The 23,799-nt window shown below is 41.9% G+C and overlaps 1 protein-coding gene across 4 annotated transcripts in view; it reads left to right on the top strand.

Moving 5' to 3' along the window:
- The window catches only part of TMEM108 (transmembrane protein 108), a 291,093-nt gene that overhangs the window by 147,512 nt on the left and 119,782 nt on the right, over positions 1 to 23,799 (top strand). For 2 of the 4 annotated variants that reach the window (XM_074371221.1, XM_074371224.1), the window contains one exon: positions 12,205 to 12,286. In XM_074371221.1, coding sequence (XP_074227322.1) covers positions 12,247 to 12,286 — 40 coding nt within the window. In that variant the 5' untranslated portion in view covers positions 12,205 to 12,246. Of the gene's footprint in view, positions 1 to 12,200; positions 12,287 to 23,799 lie in introns of all 4 variants that reach the window. The other 2 variants (XM_074371220.1, XM_074371223.1) reach the window with 1 other exon arrangement.

Raw genomic sequence — 23,799 nt, 5'->3', positions numbered from 1 at the left:
CATGTGTTAATATGCTCCCCACCCCACGCGGGGGTCACCCACAGAGCATTAATAATACTAGCCTAAAAAGTCAAATAAGGGAAATGTGTGGGATTTCTACATTAGCCAGTAGAATTCAGACACACTGTGCCAATGCTCCCAACAAGAGCTGCAAACACCAACAATCTGAACTAACGAACTACAAACACTGTCCCCGCTGGGGAACTGATGAGTTACGGTCTGTTACAGTTGAAAGAGACCTTGGAAGTGGGTCTTTCTGCTCCAACTCTCCCCTCCCTCACTTACTGGTTCTTTGAAGATGTAAATGATTTAAAGCCCTGCTATAGCGTAATAAAGGGGTCCAGAACTTCACCTGGGCAAAACATTAGTGTGCATCCTGGAGGGCCTGTTGAGGTGCAGACTGCTGGGCCCCATCCCCAGAGTTTCTGAATCAGTGGGTGTAGGGTGGAGCTTGATACTTTGCATTTCTCACACCGTCCTGGGTGCTGCTGGTGGTCTGAGGAGCACATTTTGAGAACCCCATTTTGTAAACCATGCAGTTACATTACTATGGAATTGATGAGATGACCAGAGTGCCTACCTGGGTAGCCTAGAGATCTTAGGATCCAGCTGCATGATCTAGTTCTAGCCAGGTGTAAACTTGGGTCTGGCACCAGCTAGTGGTGGTCATCTAGTGTAAACACTGATGGGGACAATTCTGGGTCCTGTAGCTATCGGGGACTTCCAGGGGAGTAACATTCCAGCTATCTCATGGTTAGTAAGCATTTGTTTTGTTTTATTGTTTGGATCTGGGAAGACTGAGACTTGGGAACCCAGCCTCCATCTCTGCTTCCCAACTACTGCCTGCCGCTTCCCTGTCAGTCCTGTCCTCTCCTCCACACCTCCTCCCCTACCCACCACCCCTAGAAGGTGAGAACTCTGGCCCAACCCTGTTTGAGAAGCTGGAGAGCCAGTCACATGATATCCAAAACTACACTGCTTAGAGATTCGAAAGCAGCCAGTCATAGCTTTCCTGTTGTTTAATGAATTCATCCAGACTCCCGCCTTACTGTCCTCACTCAGCACATTTACCAATCAAAATCCTTCTTAGCTTTGAAAGTTTACAGCAGATTCCATCTCCTTCAAAAACCTTACTGGTACTCCCCAGAACATGTCGTTTTTCCTTCTTCTAAAGGGAAAGGAATGTTATTTCATTCTCAAAACCACCTTTCCATGTAGGTGTGATGCCTGTTTTACAGATACGGGTGCTGAGACAGGAAGGGTAACACATTTTCTAATTTGTTATCATTTGCTGTAACATAATGTAAGAATTTGTGTAATTCGCCTGGTGGAGCCAAAGCCGGCTGTAGAGTGATCTTTGACACGATGGTCTCTCCCCGTGCTGGACTGCAGGCTGCTGGAGGGCAGTGACTGTGCCTCACTTGCTTTTCTCCCCGGCCCCTGCTACTAGCACGTGCTTGTTACACGGTGGCACTCAGTGTTTTCCCAAGACTGGATCTCCAGGCTCACTGCTGCTTGTCCTGTATCTTCCTGCCCCGCTTCTCTCTGCTCGGTTGGCTGTGGTCCTTCAGGGTGGCCCTCGCCCTGCTCCCACCTCAGAATTTGCAGCCTCAGCCCCTCACTCTATTTCCTCTGTGAATGCAGTGCTCAGGAGCAGGAACGTCACTCCACCTTGGGAACAGGCGATTTGGAGATGATGGTGGTTTTGGCTGAGTGCCAGACTCTCAGTCCGCATACAGCTTCCACACCCTCTTCGACGAACCTCAGTCTCTCTTCCTTCCAGTCCTAATCTCTTAATCTTGGGCATCCCTAAGAAACAAAAAGCAGGGACATGTGAGAGATTTATCAAAGAGAGACTGAGGAAAAGATCAGAAAGAGTTCATGTTGCTTAAAACTTGAATTGCATGAGAGGCTGTGGATCTAAATATTTAAGAAACATTGAATCATTCATTTTCTGTTTTGAATATAACTTGCAAATGTGACTTCATGTACCATTCCACTTCCTCCATCTCTCAGAAAACTGCCAGTTTCAGGAAGAAGAACACGGGGACTGGCTTCACTGTGGCTCCAGTGCTGTCTCCAGCGGGGGCAGGGATCCCTCAGTCTCCAGCAGCTGGTGCTCCCCCAGGGTTCCGATGTGTAGTCTGGGTTAGAGCTGCTAGATTTGGTCTTGGTATCCATCCCTGGCTTATCATGAGAGCTGACCTGAGAGCCTTTTAAAATTGTCCCATCTAAGAATCTGGAATTAGAATTCCTTAGGGAAAGACCGAGGAATTTATTTTTAAAATAGATTCTGACCATCAGCTGGTTTAGGGAACACCAGTCTTGGTACTTCGAGATACTTCTTCTAGCATTTGCAGTCATCAGAGGAAGGTTGAATTATCAACATAGTTAAATGAGCTATTCGATATTTCAGGTGAGGTCAAATGTATTACTTTATTCATGCTTCCTAGCACAAGGAGTAAGGCTGAGAATCATCAGAAATGCTTGGAATACCCCATGAACTGAACTTGTCTACACTGGTCTTAACCCGTGACCTTAATCCTCGCTCTTCAAGTGGCAGCTCCCCCTGTTCTGCACTGGCCAACCCCACTCTTGACCACATAATTTTTCATTTCATTATAATTTTTATTCCAAGTGCACATTCAACAGACTCTACCTATCCTGTGGAATCGCTTGACATAAATTAGATATTTTGAAAGATTAAACCAGAGCCACAAATTAAAACTGTCTTCCTAGTAGTTCAAGAATTAGAGAAGCTTTTATGTGGACTTAAATGGGATGGAAGGAACTAACGAAGGGGAATGGAAAAAATAGAGAGTTTGAAGTTAAAGGTCAAAATTAAAATTTAGCGATGACTATGATTTTGTGAATAATTGCACACCCTGGAATACGTTGCCTATTCAACACACGCATCATGGGTTTAAATGCTCTTTCCACATATAAAATGTTCTGATGAGAGTGTTGCCTGTTTCATGAGGCCCTGCCTCCCTTTCCATTATAAAACTTGGCACATCTTTCAGAACAAATGTCTGCTACCCAAAGGAAATGCACATATTTTTTTAGATCCCCAAATTCAATTGCTAAGGATGTTTTTCAGGCACTGTGAAAGGGAAATATACACAAAATGTTATGATAACTCACAGAGAAAAAAATGTGACAATGAGTGTGTATATGTCCATGAATAACTGAAAAATTGTGCTGAACACTGGAATTTGAAACAACATTGTAAAATGATTATAAATCAATAAAAAATGTTAAAAAAAAAAACAAGAAAAAGGCATGAGTTTGCTTTGGACAAGAAATAATCTTTTTCATAAGCAGTGCAGTCAAAATGACAGAACGTGGCCCTTTAGTATTTGGCAGTGCTACAGTATCGTTTAATTCCTTGACCTCAGTGTTCAGTCTTTAATATCAAAGCCATAAAAACGGAAGTGCGATGTGTATTCTTTACCTCACACAAGCACCCTTCTGTCTCCTCAAATGAGATAAATGGTCTTAATACACTTTAAGGCCGGAAGGAGGAGGTCTGTGTCATTCTCATATGCCTCAAACTTCTGGTTCTATTTTTACCCTGTTGCTGACTTCAGTGGCTGTGGACAGCAGAACGCCCTCCTCCAACAAACGCAGATAAACTCCAGCTGGTCTTGAGGAACGTTCAGGCAGTTACCAGCTCAATCCTCCAGGCAGAATCCACGTCAATTGATCCCCTTTTGTAGAATTTTCCTTCGCAGGAGACAAATAATTTTTGACCTTTTGTTTGGAATTCAGCATCTCAGTGGATCTGACAACCTCCAATATTTTCTTTTCTTTTTCAGAGAAGGAAATATGAATAGGAGGAGAGGAAAGGAGCTGTATTGAAGGTGTTTTTGTTTTGTTTTGTTTTGTTTTCAATTGTGTATGTATTTTTATTGACGTATAGTCAGTTTACAATGTTGTGTCAATTTCTGGTGTACAGCACAATGCTTCAGTCATACTGTTACTGAGTCCAAATTCGTTTTGCTTGCCACACGACAGGCCAGTAAATCCAGAGATAAGGTGTTGGGGCAAGGAATGGTGACTTTATTCAGAAAGCTGACAGATGAGTGGATGGCAGACGAATGTCTTGGAGAACCATCCTCCCCCAGTCAGAATACAAGTTCCTTTTATACAAAGGGGAGGGGATGGTTGGTTGTTGCAAATGTCTTGGTGTACGAATTCTTTGTTCTTGCAGCTGACCACGTGGGCCAGCTCATGGTGCTCCTACAAAACTTCCAACAAAATAAATGTTACTCTCTATTCTGCAACTTGTTATCTTTACATGAGTGCAGAGCTAGCAAGACTAAGCCTAGAAAACAGGGCACAGCGTTAAAGCCAAAGGAACAGATCTAATATGGAGTCAGATTTGTTCTTTTCTGTTACAGTACATGAATATACATATATTCGTTTTCATCTTCTTTTCACCATAGGTTACTGCAAGATATTGAATGTAGTTCCCTGTGCTATACAGTAGAAACTTGTTTATCTTCTTTATATATAGTAGTAAGTATCTGCAAATCTCAAACTCCCAATTTATCCCTCCCCACACCCTGCCCTCCTGGTAACCATAAGTTTGTTTTCTATGTCTGTAAGTATGTTTCTGTCTTGTAAATAAGTTTGTTTGTCTTTTTTTTTTTTTTTAAGATTCCACATATGAATGACATCATATGGTATTTTTCTTTCTTTCTGGCTTACTTCACTTAGAATGACAATCTCCAGGTCCATCCGTGTTGCTGAAGGTGTTTTTTTTGTTAGCGTTTAAAGTTTACGGGACCTCAGGGTTCCTGGACGGCAAGTGGAACGGAGAGAAGGTGGGAGGCAGAGCCCCAGGGCTTCCTGTCCGCAGCCCTGCACTCTGCCCCTCAGCTCGCTAGGAGAGCGCTCCTGCAGGTTCTGCGTCAGGAGAGACTTCAGAAGTCAGAGATCACACGGCCCTATTTCTCTGTGGCTTGACCCACATGAATTGCTAGTATTTTTAAATAGGGAGATTTCTCTAAAATGTCTGGCCTCTCAAAAAATTTAGGGGAAACGTTTTTTTGAGATTTTCCGTGTCTTAAAGAAAAAAAACAGACCCGTTTTCCTGCTGACAACTGGCTGTAGACAAAAACCACTGTTTTCTCGTGCTTTGTAGTTCACTATCGTCCAACTACTTCCTATAAACTCCCAGAACTGAGACAAAGTGCAGTCACTGTAATCACGCTCACACCGTTGATCACAGGTTCAGAGGAAAGTGAACTGCTTCTTGCACAAAAGTGAGAGAATTTGGAAGAAAGGCTAGGAGGGCTACAATTTTCAAGAAAAAAATGAGAGAATATCTATTTCTTTATGGAAGTGGAGGATATTCCTGTGTTTAATATGCAAAGCATCTGTGTCAAAAGAATTTGGCAGAAATCACCATTGTAACCCAAACCCAGCCCCGTGGACAGTTGCATCCATTTGTGACTTACGGGGTAAGTGAACCTGAGAAACCTTCACACTTGCCTTCCTGAAGTTACCCAGTGCTCCTGGTGCTCAGGCCTTGGGCTGACTTGCTGAATATCAGCTCCTCCTGTTTACCTCGTTCTCTCTCCCCAGATGACCAGAAGCAGCATTTCTGTGCACTATCAGCTTAGGAGAAAGGGAGAGACACATATAATATACCTTTTTCATTTCTGACTTTATTAATTTGCCATTGCATCTTTTGGTAAAATGAATTCCCCCTTTCTCCACATAATTCTGGATCTCTCTTTCTGAAGTCATGAATGTGCTTTGATATGTTAATAATTCTATTGTCCAAGCTGCGTCTAGTAGTAAGCTTCCTCAGGTCCTTTTTAAGGAAGACAAAGGTATAAATTATAAATAAAAACCTTAAGGTTCAACATATACCCCTATGAGTAATTTCTAAATCCAATTTCAGTAAGACACTGGATTTAAGAAAAGGGGATATTAGGGGAGTAGCCCAAAAGCCTTTGGTTCATTTCTAGCTTAGGGGAAGTAAAGTTAAGAGGTAGTTGGTGAGTTCTGGCCTGATGTGTCCTTATCTTACCTTCAGCTCTTGAGCAAAAGCTGTTCACTCGCACTGAGCCCGTACTGTGCGCCAAGCACTGGGACAAGTGCTTTGCAGGCATTGTCTGTCTTTGCAGCGGGCATATCAAGTACTCTGCTTACCCTTTTTACAAACAAGAAATTCAAGGAGCAGAGAAGTCAAGAAGCTAGCTCAAGATCTTACAGCCAGTGGGTTTGATCTTGAGCAATTGAGCAAAGACTGTGACTTCTTGGTGTCTGAACCCTTACGTGTAAAACAGAGGAGTATGCTCCCGTCCAAACTTCTTTGCAGGCCTGGGATATTAGTAGATATGTGTTCTTTCTTATTCCTCGCCCCCCTCATCCTCCCAGAGGGCACTCTAAGGTATGATGGCCATCAGCTTAATCAGATCTTCCTTTGTCCTAAAGAGATGGAGAGTCGTTGTTGTGTTTTGTTCAAGCTCTACTATTGGCCTGGATTGTTGATCATCTTCATTTTTTGCCTCGCAAAATATTTTAAAGCTCAACTCAAATACAGTTGGTTCTTATTATTCATAGTAGTTATGTTCTATAAAGTGTTCCAAATACTGGGTGAATGAATATTTAACCACTGCTCCTAGGGGAAATACAGAATTAGGTTCCTAAGAGCTCTGGTCACATTTTTGTCCACTGATCTTGTTTAGTCTTATTTTATATGTGTTTCTGTTTAAAGACACCTTATGTAATATACATTGTTTGTTCATTACCTTTGAACTCATGGCCAAACTGTAACTCATGCCTGAACAAATCTTACCTACTTCAGCACTCTGCTTGGGGGTGATTTCAAACAGGGATATCAATGAGAAGCCCAAAAATGATAATAAAAAATTGCATGAGATAATCTGTAGAAAGGTCTCTGTTCACAGTATGAAAGCTGAAACAAGAGGACAGCCTTGCCTTGTTTTACCTTCACTGGAAATATGAGTGTTGAACAACTCAAATGTTTTGCCATTTTGCACATGTATGCAAATGACTGCTAAAGCACCATGAGTATTGATTTGGGGTTTGCAACTAAATTTTAGGGATAATAGCTCGTTGCTTGTTGTAAGTTGGACACTTTTTCTAGTTTTTCATTTGTATCTTTACTTAATTGTAGTTTTTTCTATGAAATTTTTTTGTGTAATAAATATTTGGAATGAGTACAGTTTTATCTTTTTCCTTATTGCTTCAAACTTTGATTCAGAGTTAGCAAAGCTTCTCCATCCCCACGTAACAAAAGAATTACTCATATTTTCTTCTAGTATTTGCACAGTTTACATTTTTACATGTAAACCTCAGCCTCATTCAGAATTTATGCTGGTGTGTGATGTTTGGAATGAGTCATTTTATCTCTTTCCATATTACTCTGCCGTTATCTGAAAATGCTTATTTAAAAGCTCATCTTTTTGCCCACCAATTGAATAATGCTGCCTTTATTATATACTAAATTTCCATATGTAATTTGGTCTATTCATGAGTCAGTTTCAAATTGCCTTAATTATAGAGGCTTTCAAGTAAGTTTTAATGTCTGATAGGCCTGGCAGTCCCTGTCTACCCTGACTCCAACTTGTCAAGGTTTTTTTGTTTTTGTTTCCCAGGATTTTCCTGGCTATTCTTCCTTATTTGTTCTCTGTGAACTTGTCATTTCAAGTCAATTTGCATATCAGAGATCAGAGCTTTTCACTGGGCTCTTTATTACTTCTTCCCTGCGACATGGACATTTCTAACTGGAACATTTCAAGTGGCCTATGAAAGAGAAATTTCCCTCCTGTTCCGTTTAAGCCAAAGGGAGAGGCAGGATTCTGTGAAGCTCGCTTTCATTAAGAAAGGGTTCAGGTTGCTTGCACCCCCTCAAACCCCCCTCCCCAGCTAATAATCAGCAAGACCCCCTCCTGGGCCACTGTCTCTGCATGTTTGGTCAAGTGTTTTCACCATCCTCCTCTCTTACTTTTCTTCAGCCTTTTGGCTATAAAACTGTGTACTTTCTTAGGATTTCATCCCAGAATTTGTTGTCATCCCTGGAGCTCCTAAATTATCCCCTGAGGGTCCAGATACAATTAATGTTTCCCACTATATGTTTAAAAAGAAGCTTTTGATGGACTCTCACTGTGCCTCTCCAACTCAACAAAGCAGCACAGTTGACCCAAAAGACTCAGCTGAGAAACCATCATTAGAACTCTGAGTGAGTTCAGTTAGGTCACAAAATGAATACATAAAACTGAGTCATTTCCATATGGAGGCAATTAGAAAATAGAATGGAAATAGAAATTCCATCACCGTGGCATAAATAAATAAGTAAATAAATAAATGTAAAATGCCTAGGGATTAACTCCACAGAACTGTAGAACTTAAATGAAGGAAAAATATTGCAGAACTTCACAGAAAGACCTAAATAAGGATTAATTTTGAATAAACACTAGGCCATATGGTGCTTGTTGTTAGGATAGCCCTGTGCAGCCAAGATGATCTCGTGTCCCAGATTGATGTGCTCAGGTCTTTGACATATAGATGACATGGCTGTATTCCATGTGTTGTGGCAAGTCTTAACAGTTTCTCAAAAATCTCTAAGCATTTCCAGAGATGATTAAGGGTCTTATGTTCCCCTTGATCAATATCAACTGCAACTATTTCTCTGCTCTCCTATTACTTGATTATTCATTTATTCACTCATTCATTTGTTTATTCACAACACACTATATTGAGTGCTTACCATGTCCTGAGCACTCTACTCCGTGGATGCCCACCAACCATTGCTTATGGCCCCTGTGGCTCCTACCTTTGTTCCCTATCACCCTTGTCTTGGGACACAGTCTCTTCTCTTTCATTGATTGCACAGCTGAACATTGCTAATGCAAGGCTATTTTGTGCAAGACCTTTGCTGAGATTTTGAGGGTCTTAGTAGTGGGTAAGCATTGTGGGGGAAGAGGAGGACAGATGTGGTGTGTAAGTAAAAACAGCGTAAAACAAGAAGCAAGGGAAAATTAAATATCACAAACCATCAAGTTCAGGGGGAATTCCTTCCTTTATCTTTTATTCTTGGGTCCCACCTGCTGCTGTCTTTAGGAATTGCCGCTTTCTCTCAGCATCTCTTGTTTAACATCTCCTCAGCCTCTCTGATTTCTGGACCCTTAACCTCTCTTTCCTCACCTTTGGGAATTCAAACTTCCTCTTATTTTATAATGGAAAGAAGTCTGACTCTCTCTCTCCCTCTTACTCATCTGAATCACACTGGGGATGGAAAGAGGGGAGCTTTAATTTGCCTAACCAAAGAAGTCACTGAGCTGTTGTGTACCACCCCCAAACAAGAGTACTTCTCTTCCTCTGAAAGTTTTTCTCATCTCCAGAGCTCTAATCTTTAAAATAGTATTTTTTCATCACACATGGATTTTTGAAGAGATCAATCTCTCCCAAATTAATAAAGTAAATAGAAGATAATTCCAACTATAATCCCAATGACATTTTTTTCTGAAATTTGATAAAATGATCTTACAGTTAGTTTGGGGGTGGGGCTGGAACAGCTCAGAGAATAAGGTAAATCTTAAAAAGAAGAGTAATAATGGAGGACTAATTCTACCAAGAGTTTTAATTTAAACAACACATATTGTTATAATGAAAGAATGAGCAAACAGAGAAGTGAAACATAACACAAAGTCCAAAATCAGATCTAAATGAAATTTTAAAAAACACCAGAGGAAACTATTTATGTAATCCTGAACTAAGTAAGGGAGGCCTTTCTAACCATGGTAATACGTGTGTGCATGTGTGTCAGTCTTACAAAAAAATAAATAAATAGAGACAAAAACAGTGTGCTCTACAACATGGATGAACCTTAAAAACATTATGCTAAGTGGAAGAGCCAAGCACAAAAGGCCATGTATTACATCTTTCTGTTACTAAATTGGTGGACTGACCCCCACCAGGGTCCTAGGCCTGGTCTTGTCTTGGCCAGAGAGATTCGGTTTCCTCTCAGATTCCACAGCCAGGAATGAAAATGAGACTGGAACAGCACAAGCTTTATTCAGTGGCCAAAGAATGGAGAAACAGGAACTTAGTTTGCAAATCAACTTCCACCAGAGACACCATGTATCTAGGAGGGTCTAGTTAAAAGGGAAGGAATTGGAAAGAGTGGGAGGAATTTCCATGACTTATCCGAGAACAGGGGTGTGGTTTGTACCTGGAACTGATGCAACACTCCTTTTCGGTCCTTGTATGGGCTTTTCCAATTGTTTTCATGGCAGTTGTTAACTGTCTTGTGCTGGTGGGTGTGTCATTTATCATGCTAACGTATTACAGTGAGCTCAAGGTCTATTGGACATCATCTTCCGCCATCTTGGGCCTAGTTGGTTCTACCCAGTTCTTGTTTTTTCTCTTTGCTGCTTCCTCCTGAAACTTAGATAACAGCAACTGGTTTCCATTTGAGGGAAGCTCAGGGGTATGATTTTTGAGGCAACAGCCTTGGTAACAATTCTATATACGTGAAATGCACAGAATAGGCAAACCCATCGTAGTGGTTGCCAGGAGCTGGCACAATGGGCGAGGGCACGATGGGAAGTAACTTCCAATAAACATGGGAATTCTTTCTAGAGTGATGAAAATGTTCTGGAATTAGGTACTGATTAGAGTTGTACAACTTTTGAATATGCTAGTAACCATGGAATTATATACTTAACATATACAGGGCTAAATTTTATGATACATGAATTATATCTCAAAAAATCCTTAAAGATAAATCAGTTCCACTTGAGGTATTCTAAGAAAAAAACCCAGCATGCCAGTAGAGAATGGTTAAAGAATGTCTTAAAAAATATTCAGTGACACAATGACACTTGTTAAAGAAGGCATACTTTATTCAGGGCCATCTGGATAGGTGCAGGGGCCACTGGAGTGGGATTTTACAATGAGGGAGGGAAAGAGATTAGGTTCAGCTCTGAATACAGCATGGGCAAGTGGGAATTTATAGCCAGGGAATAGGGTGGCAGTCAGGGGATAGAAGATTACTAAGAGGAAGCATCAGGGTAAAGGGTTTGGCTAATTTAACCTAACAGGGTTGTTACTGAAGACAGGCCATGGTGTCATCACCTAGGGGATGGCAGAGGTCAAGGAACCTGATCAGATATTGAGGGTGGTTATATATTGATGGTGAGGAGCTCCAGTTAAGCTGACTTAGCAGTGTTCTTGCTAAAACTAGGTTTTACAAGGAAGTGCACAAAGAGGCCTAGAGAAGGTTTGGGAGCCTGACTTTGTCAAATGTGAACTTAAAATTTTAAAAAGACAAATGACTAATAAACCTATAAAATGCAAATTAAAGCAATGAGAAGGAATATGTGCTTATTTACGTGGCAAAGATGGAAAGAAAGTACAAATTTCCATTACTCAGTACGTTGTAGTCTAACGGAGAGTCTCATAATGTGGTGTTGATGAAGGACAATCTGGCAGTGTATTTCAAGAGACTTAAATTGTATCCTTGTGATTTCATTTCTAGGAATTTATCTTGAAAAAATACTGTGTGCCATTAAAATTAAAAAGTGAAGTATAGTAACAATGCAGGAAGATGTTTCTACCACTAGGGAGAAAAATTAGAATGTATAATACATAATGAAACAGACCAATAGACATGTACACTTGAAAGGCTGGAGAGATGGGTAATTTGCATCTTCTTATATATTCTTATCTATATTTGGTTTAGCTATATTTTCTGAACATTCTAAACTGAAGGTGTCTTTTATAATCAGAAAATAATAGAAAAATTGTTTAATATAATGCAATTTCAAGTGTAGTGAAGCTTTTGGGGATGTTTTGTCTTTTTTGGTGAGCACCATAGTAGATATGAGATTAGAAATTTCTTGTTTCTCCTGTTTCAAGACTAGATTCAGGGGAGATGAACTGGACATCCTCAGAAGTTCCAGAGCCAGATACTCACTCTCTGGTTGCCCATATGAGTTTGCTTCAGTGGTGTGTATAGTTTCAAGATCTAACCGACTGATTAATTGGTAGTTTTATAACATAGACTGTACTGTGGTATATTCAATCCCAAGAATTTTTCCCTTCGAATCTGGTATTTTAGGCTTTATAACCAGGATCGTGTTGAGTGGACTTGCTTCTGATCATTAGCTTGAATTATGTTCCCCAGATGTAACGATTTTCTTCTCCCAATTTCCTAGACAGAATCATGAATAAACTGGAGGACACGCAGGACCAGATGATACCATGAAGAGAAGTTTACAGGCCCTCTATTGCCAACTGTTAAGTAAGTTGATGTCACATTTCTTCTTTCCTAGAATAGACCAATGTTTTTATGTGTCCAGTGCTGGAAACTTACACACTTTCTGGAGGAAGACCAGAGTTTGATCAGTAAGGGAGGATGGTAAATTTTCCATCTGCTTCCTCTAGGTACTTGAAGTATCAAGCATTAAGTCATTCTGTTGCCCTGGGCATCAGTTACTGTACATAATTGCTATAGACCTCATTTTGATAATTCTAAATTGGCATGTTAGGGACGTTTTGAAAAAGAGTGTCAAAAACATGATTCCTCTTGGTTTTGTGGCGGAGTAAGGGATACTCCAGCATGATCCTCTCTGGTTTTCTCATGGAGAGGAAATGGTGGGTGGTGGGATTTTGTCACATAGAACTAGAACCTGGTACCATTCAGTGACTGTACAGCTTTGACGTGGAATGTTTTGCATAGTTACGCGTGTTCTTAGATAATGAATGGTGAAAATGTGGTTCATTTAGGTTGGTGGTAGAATGAAGAGTGTTCAGTTACGATTGTCTCCGTATGGCACTCGTGTGTTTTGGGGACTGTGCCACAAAACTCCAGTTGCTGCTTACAGACTGCATAGTCCTTAGGATTGGATTGTTACTGAATGAATGCAAAAACCAGTACCAGTTGGTAGGTTTGATATTTAGATTGACTCATTCAGGACAATAGTCAGTGCCCGCTCAGGGTCAAATCAAGCCATTGAGTTGGAAAAACTTGAAGTTCATTGTGCTTGTCTGGTTCTTGCTGAGGTAGAGGACCGATCTTTCCTAGGCTGAGTGGCTCCTTGTTAACTTTTGCCAAGAAAGTAACAAGAAAAGAGATTGAGATGCAAATCACCAGTCAGCCTTTAGAATTTAGCAATTCAAGTTATGTTGCACCCCCAGTGCAAAGCACTTTATCTACAGACAGCATTCTGGTTGGGTGTTTTAATTGACTCATTTTTGCTATTGAATTCTAATCCCTGAAACACAGATCACGTCAGCCTGGTTTCAGCCTGGTGGAACATAGCCAAGAGTTACAGAGACTCTCATGTTCTTTCTCCATGTATTCTGTAGGGTTTGTTGCATTTTTTTTTTTAATGATAAGCTTACTTTTTAGAGAAAAGGCATTATGGATTGAAGAAGCAATGTCATCAAGGAATGATTAACTCTGCCTTGATGGGAGAGGAAACATTTGAAGGATAAATAGGATTACACACACACACACACACACACACACACACACATTCCCTCAAGAAAGTGAGGCATGTTTTGCAGACAAAAGAAACAAGATATGAAAGAAAGCGTAGTAGATTTGGAAGGCAGCAGAACGTTTGTTGAATTCATCTATGCTGACTCTGTGCCCCAAAGTTTGCATAATATCATAAGGTCAAATATTATCTGAAAGGCACCAGAAAAGTATTTCGTGTCCAGAGTCAAGTCTTATGGTGTAACAGGCCCATCCTCCCACGCTCACAGTGTTGGAAAGCTGAAGGGATTTTGCTCAGACATTATCTGGCTAGCTGCAGAAATCAGCCTTGCCTTAACACTTTCATTGTTTGCAAACTTGCCTAGAAATAAAGGCCAGCAGCCGAGAGTAGATAGTTTCCTGCTAGTTAGGAGGTACGTAGCGGCCCTGGATAAACCACCCCGATGGCTAGAGAGCTGATTATGGGCTAGAGCCCGGCTTTGTACAGAGCTGAGAGGGTGAAGCACTTGGGCACTAGATCAGTTAGTCTGACTTCAGGGAATGGTTTTCACAAGTTCATTGAGATGACGGGCTATTATTTGTAGCATTTTTTTCCTCATGAGAGGAATTACATATTTAGTAAAGTCCTAGATAACGTAAACCCCTGCATACATAGACACACAATATCATATATGTCATTGGTCAACCAGTTGTTAAGTTATGCCTGGACTAACATTGTCCACAAACAAAATGTTTTTTCAGTGTCTAAAACAGACTTGAGAACTGCAGAGTCAACATAAACTTATTATGTTACTTTACGTCACTCAGAAAACTGATGTTTTTAATTTGGGGGGAAAAACTGATAGAGGGTTCTGGTTATCTTTTGTTGCATAACAAATCACCACAAAGTTTGTAGCTTAAAGCAGCAACAATGATTCATTTTGCTCATGAATCTGCAGTTTGGTCGGGCATTGGCAGACTGCTCCACAGTGGCGAGGATCTGGGCTGGAATAACTCCAGCACCCGGAGGCTGGAACAGCTGGGGCTGGCCCAACATCTTTTTTTTTTCCCCTCAGGGCTTTTCACAGAACAAAGTGAGGTTTCCTCACAGCATGGTGGCCTCAGGGTGGTCAGACTTCTTACACAACAGCTCGCGGCTATGAGGCCAGGGCAAAATCTACAAGGCTTCTTAAGAATTAGACTTGGAAACCCCAGAGCAATACTTCAGCCACATTGTGTTGGCCAAGGAAGTCACTAAGGCCAATCCTGATCCCGGGGGAGAGGGGTTGGACGGCACCTCTGAAAGGGAGTTGAGTAGAAGGAGTTTATGGTCAACTTTAGCCTACCAGAGAGTATCTGCTTACAAAGGAAGAAAATTCAAGCAATTACTCACTAGAGGACATGAGCCAGTCCAAGAGTCTCATTATCAGCTAAGCTGCTCCCTCCTGTGTGCCTACTGTGTTCACAGGCATCTGCTGATCAGTTTGCCTGAATCTTCTCATTCATCCCAGAGGTAAATGCTTCAAGATGAAGACATGTTAGTGATGCGTACGTTAAGGAGTGGCCCAGGGTGACCAGGTGGTGAATGATGGAAAATTCACACTCAGGTTTCTCTCTACCTCTTTAAGCTGTTTTTCCATGCTGCCTGGTGCCTGCACCACACAGGGGAGAAATCAGCAGGGTGGCTTCTGTGCCTTGCCCTGTGACTAGATGGGGGTGGTTCTGACCCATGAGGGGTAAAGTTTGTGTCTTATTAATGATGTCAGGTAGGGCTAAAAAAAATCTAGGCTCTCTCTGGATCACTGCATTGCAGTCACTGGGGCTTCTGTGTGCCTGATGGGGGCTGAGGGATGCAGTCTTTGGCAGGCAGGGCAATTGAGGTTTTAATATTTTACTTTTATTACAACTGAGTGTCTCTGCCTCTATTTTATTTCCTGGGCTGCATTCCACAGTTTAGTCCTGAGTGTTTCATCCTGGCAGCTTTGGCCCTTTGGGAAACTTTAACACATTTTATACGATACCTTGGACTGACTGAGAGCTTGAGGATTTAGGTGGTGATGAGAGCTTTATGGTTATGTGAGAAATAAATGTTTATATTCATTTTCCCTTTTTAGACCTGAATAGTAAAGTAGGTGCAAAGTTACTGCCAGGAATCCTGGATTTTGGGGCTGCGAACCAGGGTTCAAATTCTGTCCCCACCACTTAGTAGGTGCCTTATGTTAGGTAAGTCACTTAACCTCCATGTGCCTCATATGCAAAAGGGGATATGACCACCCACTGCATAAGATGTGTTGAGTGAGATAACGTGGCACATAGAAGACCTACCATAAATGCCTGTCCCTCGCTGCGCCTTCCTGTCTGTGGGAGAAGGGTACAGCCTCCTCGGGAGCTCTACTCTAATCCCTGCATGGGGTTTTTGATTCATGAAACATTTCCTTCCACGATTTGATCCTTACAAACCTTATAAGGCAAACGGGGCTTTAATTATCACTGATCTCATTCTACAGAGGAGGGAGTTTACATAATCAAGGCTGCCTTTCCCAGGCCATGTCACACTTTTTTAAAAGTAATAATGGAAAATAAGGACATCATCACAAACTTAAGAACACGACGTCACTGGGGAGGCACTGAGTCCTGAGTTAACAGATTTGGTCTTTGCCTGGGTGCTGTGTGCTGGAAATTCATTGTTACTGCATTTTGAAGAAGACTAAGATAATTATTTTAAGCTTATGAAGATAAGGTTTTTTAAAATGCTGATATCTATTTAAATCAAAGATGTTTCGATACTTAGGAGTTAGGGAGTGATTCTGTCAATAAGTTAAGCATTTGCTCTACACGCAGGCATTTGTATTTCTTAAATCGTGCTCTGTATCATCGGTATCTCACTTGCTCTTGCATCCTCTGCATATACTGGACGGTGGGACCATACAAAGTAACCCTCTGCTCAACCCAGAGAACCGTCCATGGGTCCCTATCTTACCCAGGAGGTGGAAGAGAAGGAAAACACCTAGTGTAGATGTGGGCCTCTAACCTGCAGAATTTAGAAGGTGAAGGAGACACCTCCGCTGCCCTCTTTACCTGGAGCCTGGGGATTGTGCCTCTGTCTCAGACCTGAATTACCTACACACAACCCCAAATCCTCATTACTCACCACTCTAGTCTCTCCCAGGCGTAGTGAGAAGCCGCTTGCGTGTGGGGTTTATTTCTGATGGGATGTTCTGCCTCTCATCTGATCTCTGGAACTGAGCAGAAGCCCCAGAAAATACTTTAAAGTGAGCGAAATGTCTTTGGTGCCCGTCTCAGCTCTAACTAGCCATGTTTGCCAGCCAGCCACCCAGTGACTTTATTCTTCCCTCCAGTCACTTCTTAAACTAGTAATGTCCACATAGTAATATCTTCCACAAGGGAGTAACACTTTCCCCTCTGTTTTCTCCATGCTTAGCCTTATCCCATAGTAGACCCAGAGTCCCACCGTGGTACCTCCCCAGGCCGGTTGTGGTCCTGAGGTCTGTGATCTGAAGTTCTTGTGTGTTCCATTAAGGTACAAAGCAATCTGACTAAATTAATTAATGCCAAGGTGTACTTTATTGGCTAAGAAGAGTTAAGGAGCTTCTCCATAACTTTCATGGATATTTGCATATTAAAAGAAATTAATTTTACCTTCTCAAGGTAAATGCAATGTTGATGTCATTTGAAACTGTATTGAGTATAGCAGTTTAAACAGGTAAGTTTCCCAGGGCCCATCCATTTGTCTGGATCTCCTTGAGTCAATGGTCTTAAATCTTCAGATCATTTCTCTTTCTGCCTCATCTTTTGCCTCTTGGCCAGCTAAAACCAGAAATGATCTTCTTATGCCTTATCTGTACCCTGTCATCACTATCCAGCCAGATTTCCAACCCTGAATACCTGAAGTCATCCCGACTTATTCTCTACCCCAGCCTGGGTGCATTTGGATCCCAGCTTCCGTGGACTCTAACTTGTGAATCCATTCATTTCTCTGCATCCCCACTGTCTCTGCTTGGTGAAGGGCTTCCCGTGGTCTCGCCTGGACCCTTTTAATAGTCTCCCTGCTTGTTGCCCTAATCTCAGGCCTCCTCCTTCTAATTCGTCCTCACATAGCTGCAGAATCAGCTGCCTGTCCTCTTCTGATGATCTTCTGATGGCTTTGCATTGCCAGGAGCAGCAGTCACAATGTGGTCCCGGAACCTCTGGGGAACCCTAAGACCTTTGCAGAAAGTCTGTGAGGCTCTCCCTTTTCCAATTACATATCTTTACGAAGCCAGCTTTTCTTCATATTCTTCAATCATATTGCCACACATTGAATGCAGAAGCTGAGAGCCAGCTAGCTGTCTTTCCTAAGCCAGATATTAAGGAGATTTACAAAACTATAAAACAATGGCACCTTTCTCACTAATTTTTCTGTTTTAGAAAATACGGTCATTTTTTATTTAAAATGTTATTTGTTAACATGTAATGAGTTTGTTGTTATTTTAATGGATTAATTTTTATTTCTCAGCTTTAAATTTTAGTATGGTAAATAGTAGTAGGTATAGCCCATATAAAGAAAGACTCTTTGTGGTTGTCAGTAATGTTTAAGATATTAAAAATGTCATGAGACCAAAGTGTCTGAGAACCACTGATCTAGGGTTTAAGCCTAAATTCCTTAGGTTAGCATTCAAGACTGGTTAACAGTCTGGTCCCAGACTACCCCTTCCTCCTCGCCTCAAGCCACTTCTCTCCTTCACAAGCATACACACGTATACACACACCCCCACACACACTACTCCATGCAGTGGACGCCCAGTGTGCTCCAGCCACCACAACTGACATTCCATCCCCCACAAAATACAGTTATCCCTCAGTGTCCATGAGGGGTTGGTTCCAGGACCTCCTGTGGATACCAACTTCCATGAATGCTCAAGTCCCTTACAGTCAGCCCTGTGCATTCGTACAGTGGGATAAGAGTGTATATTTATTTATTGAAAAAAAAATCCACATGTAAGTGAACCCGTGCAGTTCAAACCTGTGTTGTTCCAGGATCGGCTGTATTTAGCTCTGGGTGTCCGTGTGCTTGTTTTCAGGTTGTCCAGCTCCGCAGCACGGGGACTCCAATTCTTTCATTCCCCCATCTCCAGTCTAATCTAGAGCTTGAATCATAGTGGGCCTCAATATATATTTAATGTAATGACCATATGTCAGCAAATATAAGATGTCATTAATCATAAGATACACTGTTATTTTATGAACCACTGAGAAGGAATAAATGCTTCAACTGTAAAACCATCATACACCATCAATTAGACCTTACAATGTGGAAGCACGTGTGTGGATAAAATACAGAACTATTAGGGTGGATTGTAGGTAACTGGGTAACATGGTCCCTGGGTTTTTGCCACTAAATTGTTTAGGACCAAGTCTCAGCGAACTGGTCTGTATCGCCATCTCCTACCTAGGTAGGCCCTATATTACAAAGGAACTTCCCTTTGGAGCTGGAGAGAGATCAGAGTGGCTGAAGCTGGTGAGTGTGTTCTGTGTGCATGGTTCGTTTTTCCTGATAAGTGAGAGGAAGTTTTCCCTGAGGTTAATGAGGGAGAGTTGATATAAATCATAACGAACATGGAATTTAGGTCCAAACAAGTGTTGACTCCAGAAATGTAGGCTCTTTTAGACGTTACAGGCAATCATAAAGATACTACATTATGTTTATGTGTGAAATGAAGAGTTTTCATTTCCTCCCCCACCCCTGGAGGTGTCTTCCCCCTCCCACACTGTCTGGCCACAACCTCCTTGGAGAGTGACAGTGTGGCAACCATGTTAAAGACTCAGATTCTGGATTAAGACTGCTTGGGTTCAAATCTTGGTTTGCCATGAATTCTTTTCCAGTAATTTTTATATTTATTGAAATATAAAAAAGGGAAAAAAAGGAGAACAGACTGGATTACTCTGATTGGCCTTCATCAGTATTTCGCAAACCTGGATTACATTAGAGTCACCTGGAGAGCGTTTAACAAATCTTCTTGCCCAGACCCCACCCCAGATCAATTAGAATCTTTGGGAGAGAGGGTAGGGAGTGGGGACGCCTGGGTTTCAGGTGATTCTAATGTTCAACCAGGGTTGAAAAATCACTTGCTTAGAGCAGTGGTTTTAAACTTAATCATGGAACAGAATCACCTGGAAGGCCTGTTTAAACACAGACTGCCGGGCAAGACCCTGGAGTTCCTGATTCGGTTGATCTGGGGTGGGGACAATCGTTTGCATTTCTAAGTTTTCGGTGATGCTGAAGCTTTGGTCCAGGGACCACACTTTGAGAATCACTGTCATAGACTAAAGAAGGGCTATCCTGGAGCTGAAGATGCTTTCAGCTTCCCTCTACCACGTGAGCTGCCTGGTGATAAAATGAATCTTGGAACAAAATCAAGGTCAGTTAGGAAGGAAGAGGAGGAGAGAAGATACCGTGAAGGGAACCAGCAGAATCACAGTGCTGTTGGGTTAGGAACTGGCAGAACTTTCATGTTCCTCTTCAGGATACACTGGAAGTCCGTTTTTACTCTTTTAAGAAAGGGCACAAGGAATGAACCAGCTAAGATTATAAAGCAAAGAGAAAACACAAGAGTGGCCCTTGGTCCTGACTGTTCACTGCAGTGGGCCCATTTTAGAACTTGATTTTCTAAGTAAGACTATTTCTTCCTCATTACGTGCTGGATAATTCTTTTGCAAATCAAGAATTTGAGGCTGGATTTTTTTTTATTATGAAAAAAATTGCAAATATTCTCTAGGGAGAACAGGTCTCTTGGGTTCTAAAGTTTAATTCATTCACACAGAAAAAAATTGAGGCGGTAACACTTTGAAGTGTGATGGGAAGTTTATGCATCCTAAGTCCTTGAAAGTGTCATATTGATTTAATGTCTTTTACATTCTAAGTTATGATTTTTAAATTTATGTAAGTCAACAGCTGTCTTACATAGACTGAACAAACCTTAGTAAGATATTCTCATTATAAGCAATGCCAGTGAAGACTGAGGAACAAACTAGCTTAAAGAAACTCCATTTTATGACTTTGGAGTATATTCCATTACATAGTTGGCAGGAATGTAGGTGAAGAAAGTCATGTTCACACTTAGGAGAGCTGTTGACTCATGCAGATTTAAATGTTAACTCTTAATGAGTAAATTCAGTTTTATATATGAAAGGACTTTTGCTAAAACATATGGTGGAAGAGAGCATGGAATTTGGATTTGAAGAATGTACTTTGAGCTCGCCCGTCTTCTCTTAGTAGTTCTGTGACTCTACACAGAGTGCTTAACTTCCCAGAGCTGCCTCATTTGCCTTAACTGCGGTACACAGATGACGAGTATAATGTCTCCCCTGAGGACTGTTGCAAGAGTTAGGTGATCAGGGCATAAAATCATTTCATAAGTTGTAAAATGCCTTCCAAACATGAATTGTCATTTTACTACTGTTTTTAAATAACTTAATTATTTATTTTGTTACTAAATTGTACTATTATTTAGTAAATTCCATTTAAAATTTCTGAAAAAGGAAATGTGAAGGACAGTCTAGCTTGTCCTCACCCAGCCCTTCTGTGTGCATCTCAGCCTGGCCTCTACATCAGTCCTGACCTGGCAGCGCTACGTCTCCCCAGTTGCCAGGGAACTTAATGATGCAGGGGGAAGACCTGTTGTTTCTCACAGTTTTGCCCCACTTGGCTACGAGGCCTGGACATCATGCTGCTGGCTGATTCCACTAGCAGCTCCAAAGGAAACTTTCATGACATGCACATCTCTTGGGATAAGAACACGAGTCAGTGTTACATTCTGAAACACCGGATGTCACAGGCTTCTGTCATGGCTCTAAGTTAATTACCAAGTGATAGTTCTTTTCTACTAAGAACATTAGCAGATAATTCTGATTGAGATATCCAGGGCACAGATGCCCAGATAGGCAAGGTGCCTGAGAAGCAGACAAAATCTAAATTTTGTCGTGGGGAAAACTCTCACATAAATTCTTAAATCGCAAGCAATTTGCAGGTAGAGCTCTTCCCGAATGAATGAGCTATCGAGAATGGAATTCTTAGGAGACATCCCTGCTTTAAACCCCTGTCCACAACCCCGGGGTAGATCATTTGGTACCCCTCTGTTTTCATTATCTTTTGACTCGTGTTCACAAAGAATCTACTATGTTCCAGGTAGTGTCCTAGGTACTGGGAATGAAAGGATGTGAGCCTTTCCCTCCACGAGCTCCAGGCTAGTGTAGAGAGAGGCTCCACCCAGAAAACTGAGTACGAACATGATTCATTGTGACCCCTTATCAGACAGAGTGCCTGCTTCATGTATGGCTTTGGGGAAAATTCTGTGGATTAAAAAGAGATATAAGGCCTAACCTTTATAAAAAATGTTAAAAAAAAAAAAAAAAAGACCTAACCTTTACTCTCAGGAAGCTTACTGTATAATCAAGAAGACAGGTACAGAAGATAAAAAGAAGATAGTATGTTTTAGGGTATAATAAGGAACCACGGATCAAGCCATGTTCTTAAGTACAGCTTAACTAGTAATAAAAGTGATGTTTTGATTCAACTTCTGACTCCTCTATGTGTGTATGTGTTTTAATGGATTCCAAGCTTGGAGCAAGGCAGTGATTCGTCCCTGTAATCAGCACTGCAACCAAAAGAGACTAGTGAAAACAAGCTGTTCATATTTCACAAAGCGTTTCCCCATCCTGACAACCCCGTTACTGGGCGCCATTTGTATCACCACGTTGCCACTAAGGAAATGGAAACACAAAGGAGCCAAGTGTTGTGCCCAAGATCCTGCAAGGAACCTGGACCCAGGTCTTCTTACTCCCAGTCCAATATCTTTTCCCACAGCCTAGCCTCCCATGTTTTATCTAAATCGCCAGCCTTGTCCTGGGAATACTGTACGACCCACTGAGGAAAGTTGTGTCATCGGATCGTGTGTTTCTTCTTGGAGTGTTTCAACTTCAGTCGGTGAACTCCTGTAGCCTTTCCCTCGCAATATGCCTCATCTTGTTCTAGCAGCTTTGGTGATTGGTCTTTTTGTCATCCCCACCCTCACCTCACCCTCAGTCTGTTTAAACAAATAAAACAAACAGTAGCAGGATTGGGGTGTTGGCTCCCAGTTCAGACATTGGCTGGGTAATATTTGGGAAAGGAAATGTTGCGCTCCATTGAGGCAGTGGGCCATTCCTTTCATAAGCCGATGAATCGAGTCCATTTACCCTCATTATTCCTTAGTTAGCAAGCTCTGGTTGTGCCCTCCTTATGGCTATATTTTTAGAAGTCTTAGATTATTATAGCAACTGTGAAAAAGGATGGGAAAAGAAATCTGGCTCCCAATATACATCTGCTTAATTGTTTCTTGAATTAAATGTGTCTTCATCTAGCCCTCAAAGAATGCTGCACCCATTCCTGCTGCTGATTGAAAGCCGCTCCCTTGTGTGGTTGCTGAGGGGCTACCAGATGATGAGAGATGCTTCAGGCTGCTGCAGGTCCTCCCCCTCCTCCAGCTGTTTATTCTGGGTACCAGGTGGGACCAGGAGGGTAGAGGTGGACAAGGCCAGATAGAATGCGTCGATAACTATGACATGACATCTCCCTCACAGTGCCAAGTGAAACATTAGCAATTTGTGTTGAGTCTGATATTCTAAGTCATGGCGTTTAAGCCTCATTCCAGCTGATGAGGCTGTAATGGGACAGCCCCGCTGTGCATTGGAGAGTGACAAGGGATTCAGGAATAAACAAATATGACACACTGTTGGGCAGCAGAGGGCAGGGAATGTGAGCCCTCACACGGTTTCTCTCACACTGTGGTTAATTATAGAAAATCTCTGAAGGCATTGTAGAGGGAATAGCCAGAGTAGGTAATACTCGGAGCAGGAAGGGTGTAAACTGATGTTTTACTGCCACCTCCAAGGTCCTGCTGCAGCTATCTCTCCCCCACCTGCCCTGCTGCTGTCCTGAGGGCCTCGCTTTCTGTCTCCTCCCCACCCCTGCCTCAGACTTCTACCTTGGTTTCTCTACCTGGCACTCCAATTTTCTTTAGTTTCCCCTGCCATTTCCAGTCTCCCCTGCCATAAACCCACCTCTGAGGGTTGCCCACTGAGCTTCTGCCAGCATCTTCCCCTACAGAACTGGATTCTGTTTCCCACAAGCCCCCAGCACCGAGGGCCTGCCCAGACTGGTCACCCAGAGCTGAGACAGGGAAGCAGACTGGCCTGAAGTTTTAGGTATTTCTAGGGTGCAGGGCCAAGCTCTCATGACCTGTCCAGGCTGAGGCCAATATGACATATTCCACTGTGCTTGCCAAGTTGTCCACAGC

Source organism: Camelus bactrianus, chromosome 1 (assembly GCF_048773025.1).
Source record: "Camelus bactrianus isolate YW-2024 breed Bactrian camel chromosome 1, ASM4877302v1, whole genome shotgun sequence".
NCBI lineage: Eukaryota > Metazoa > Chordata > Mammalia > Artiodactyla > Camelidae > Camelus > Camelus bactrianus.
This window is presented reverse-complemented; position numbering and strand designations above follow the sequence as displayed.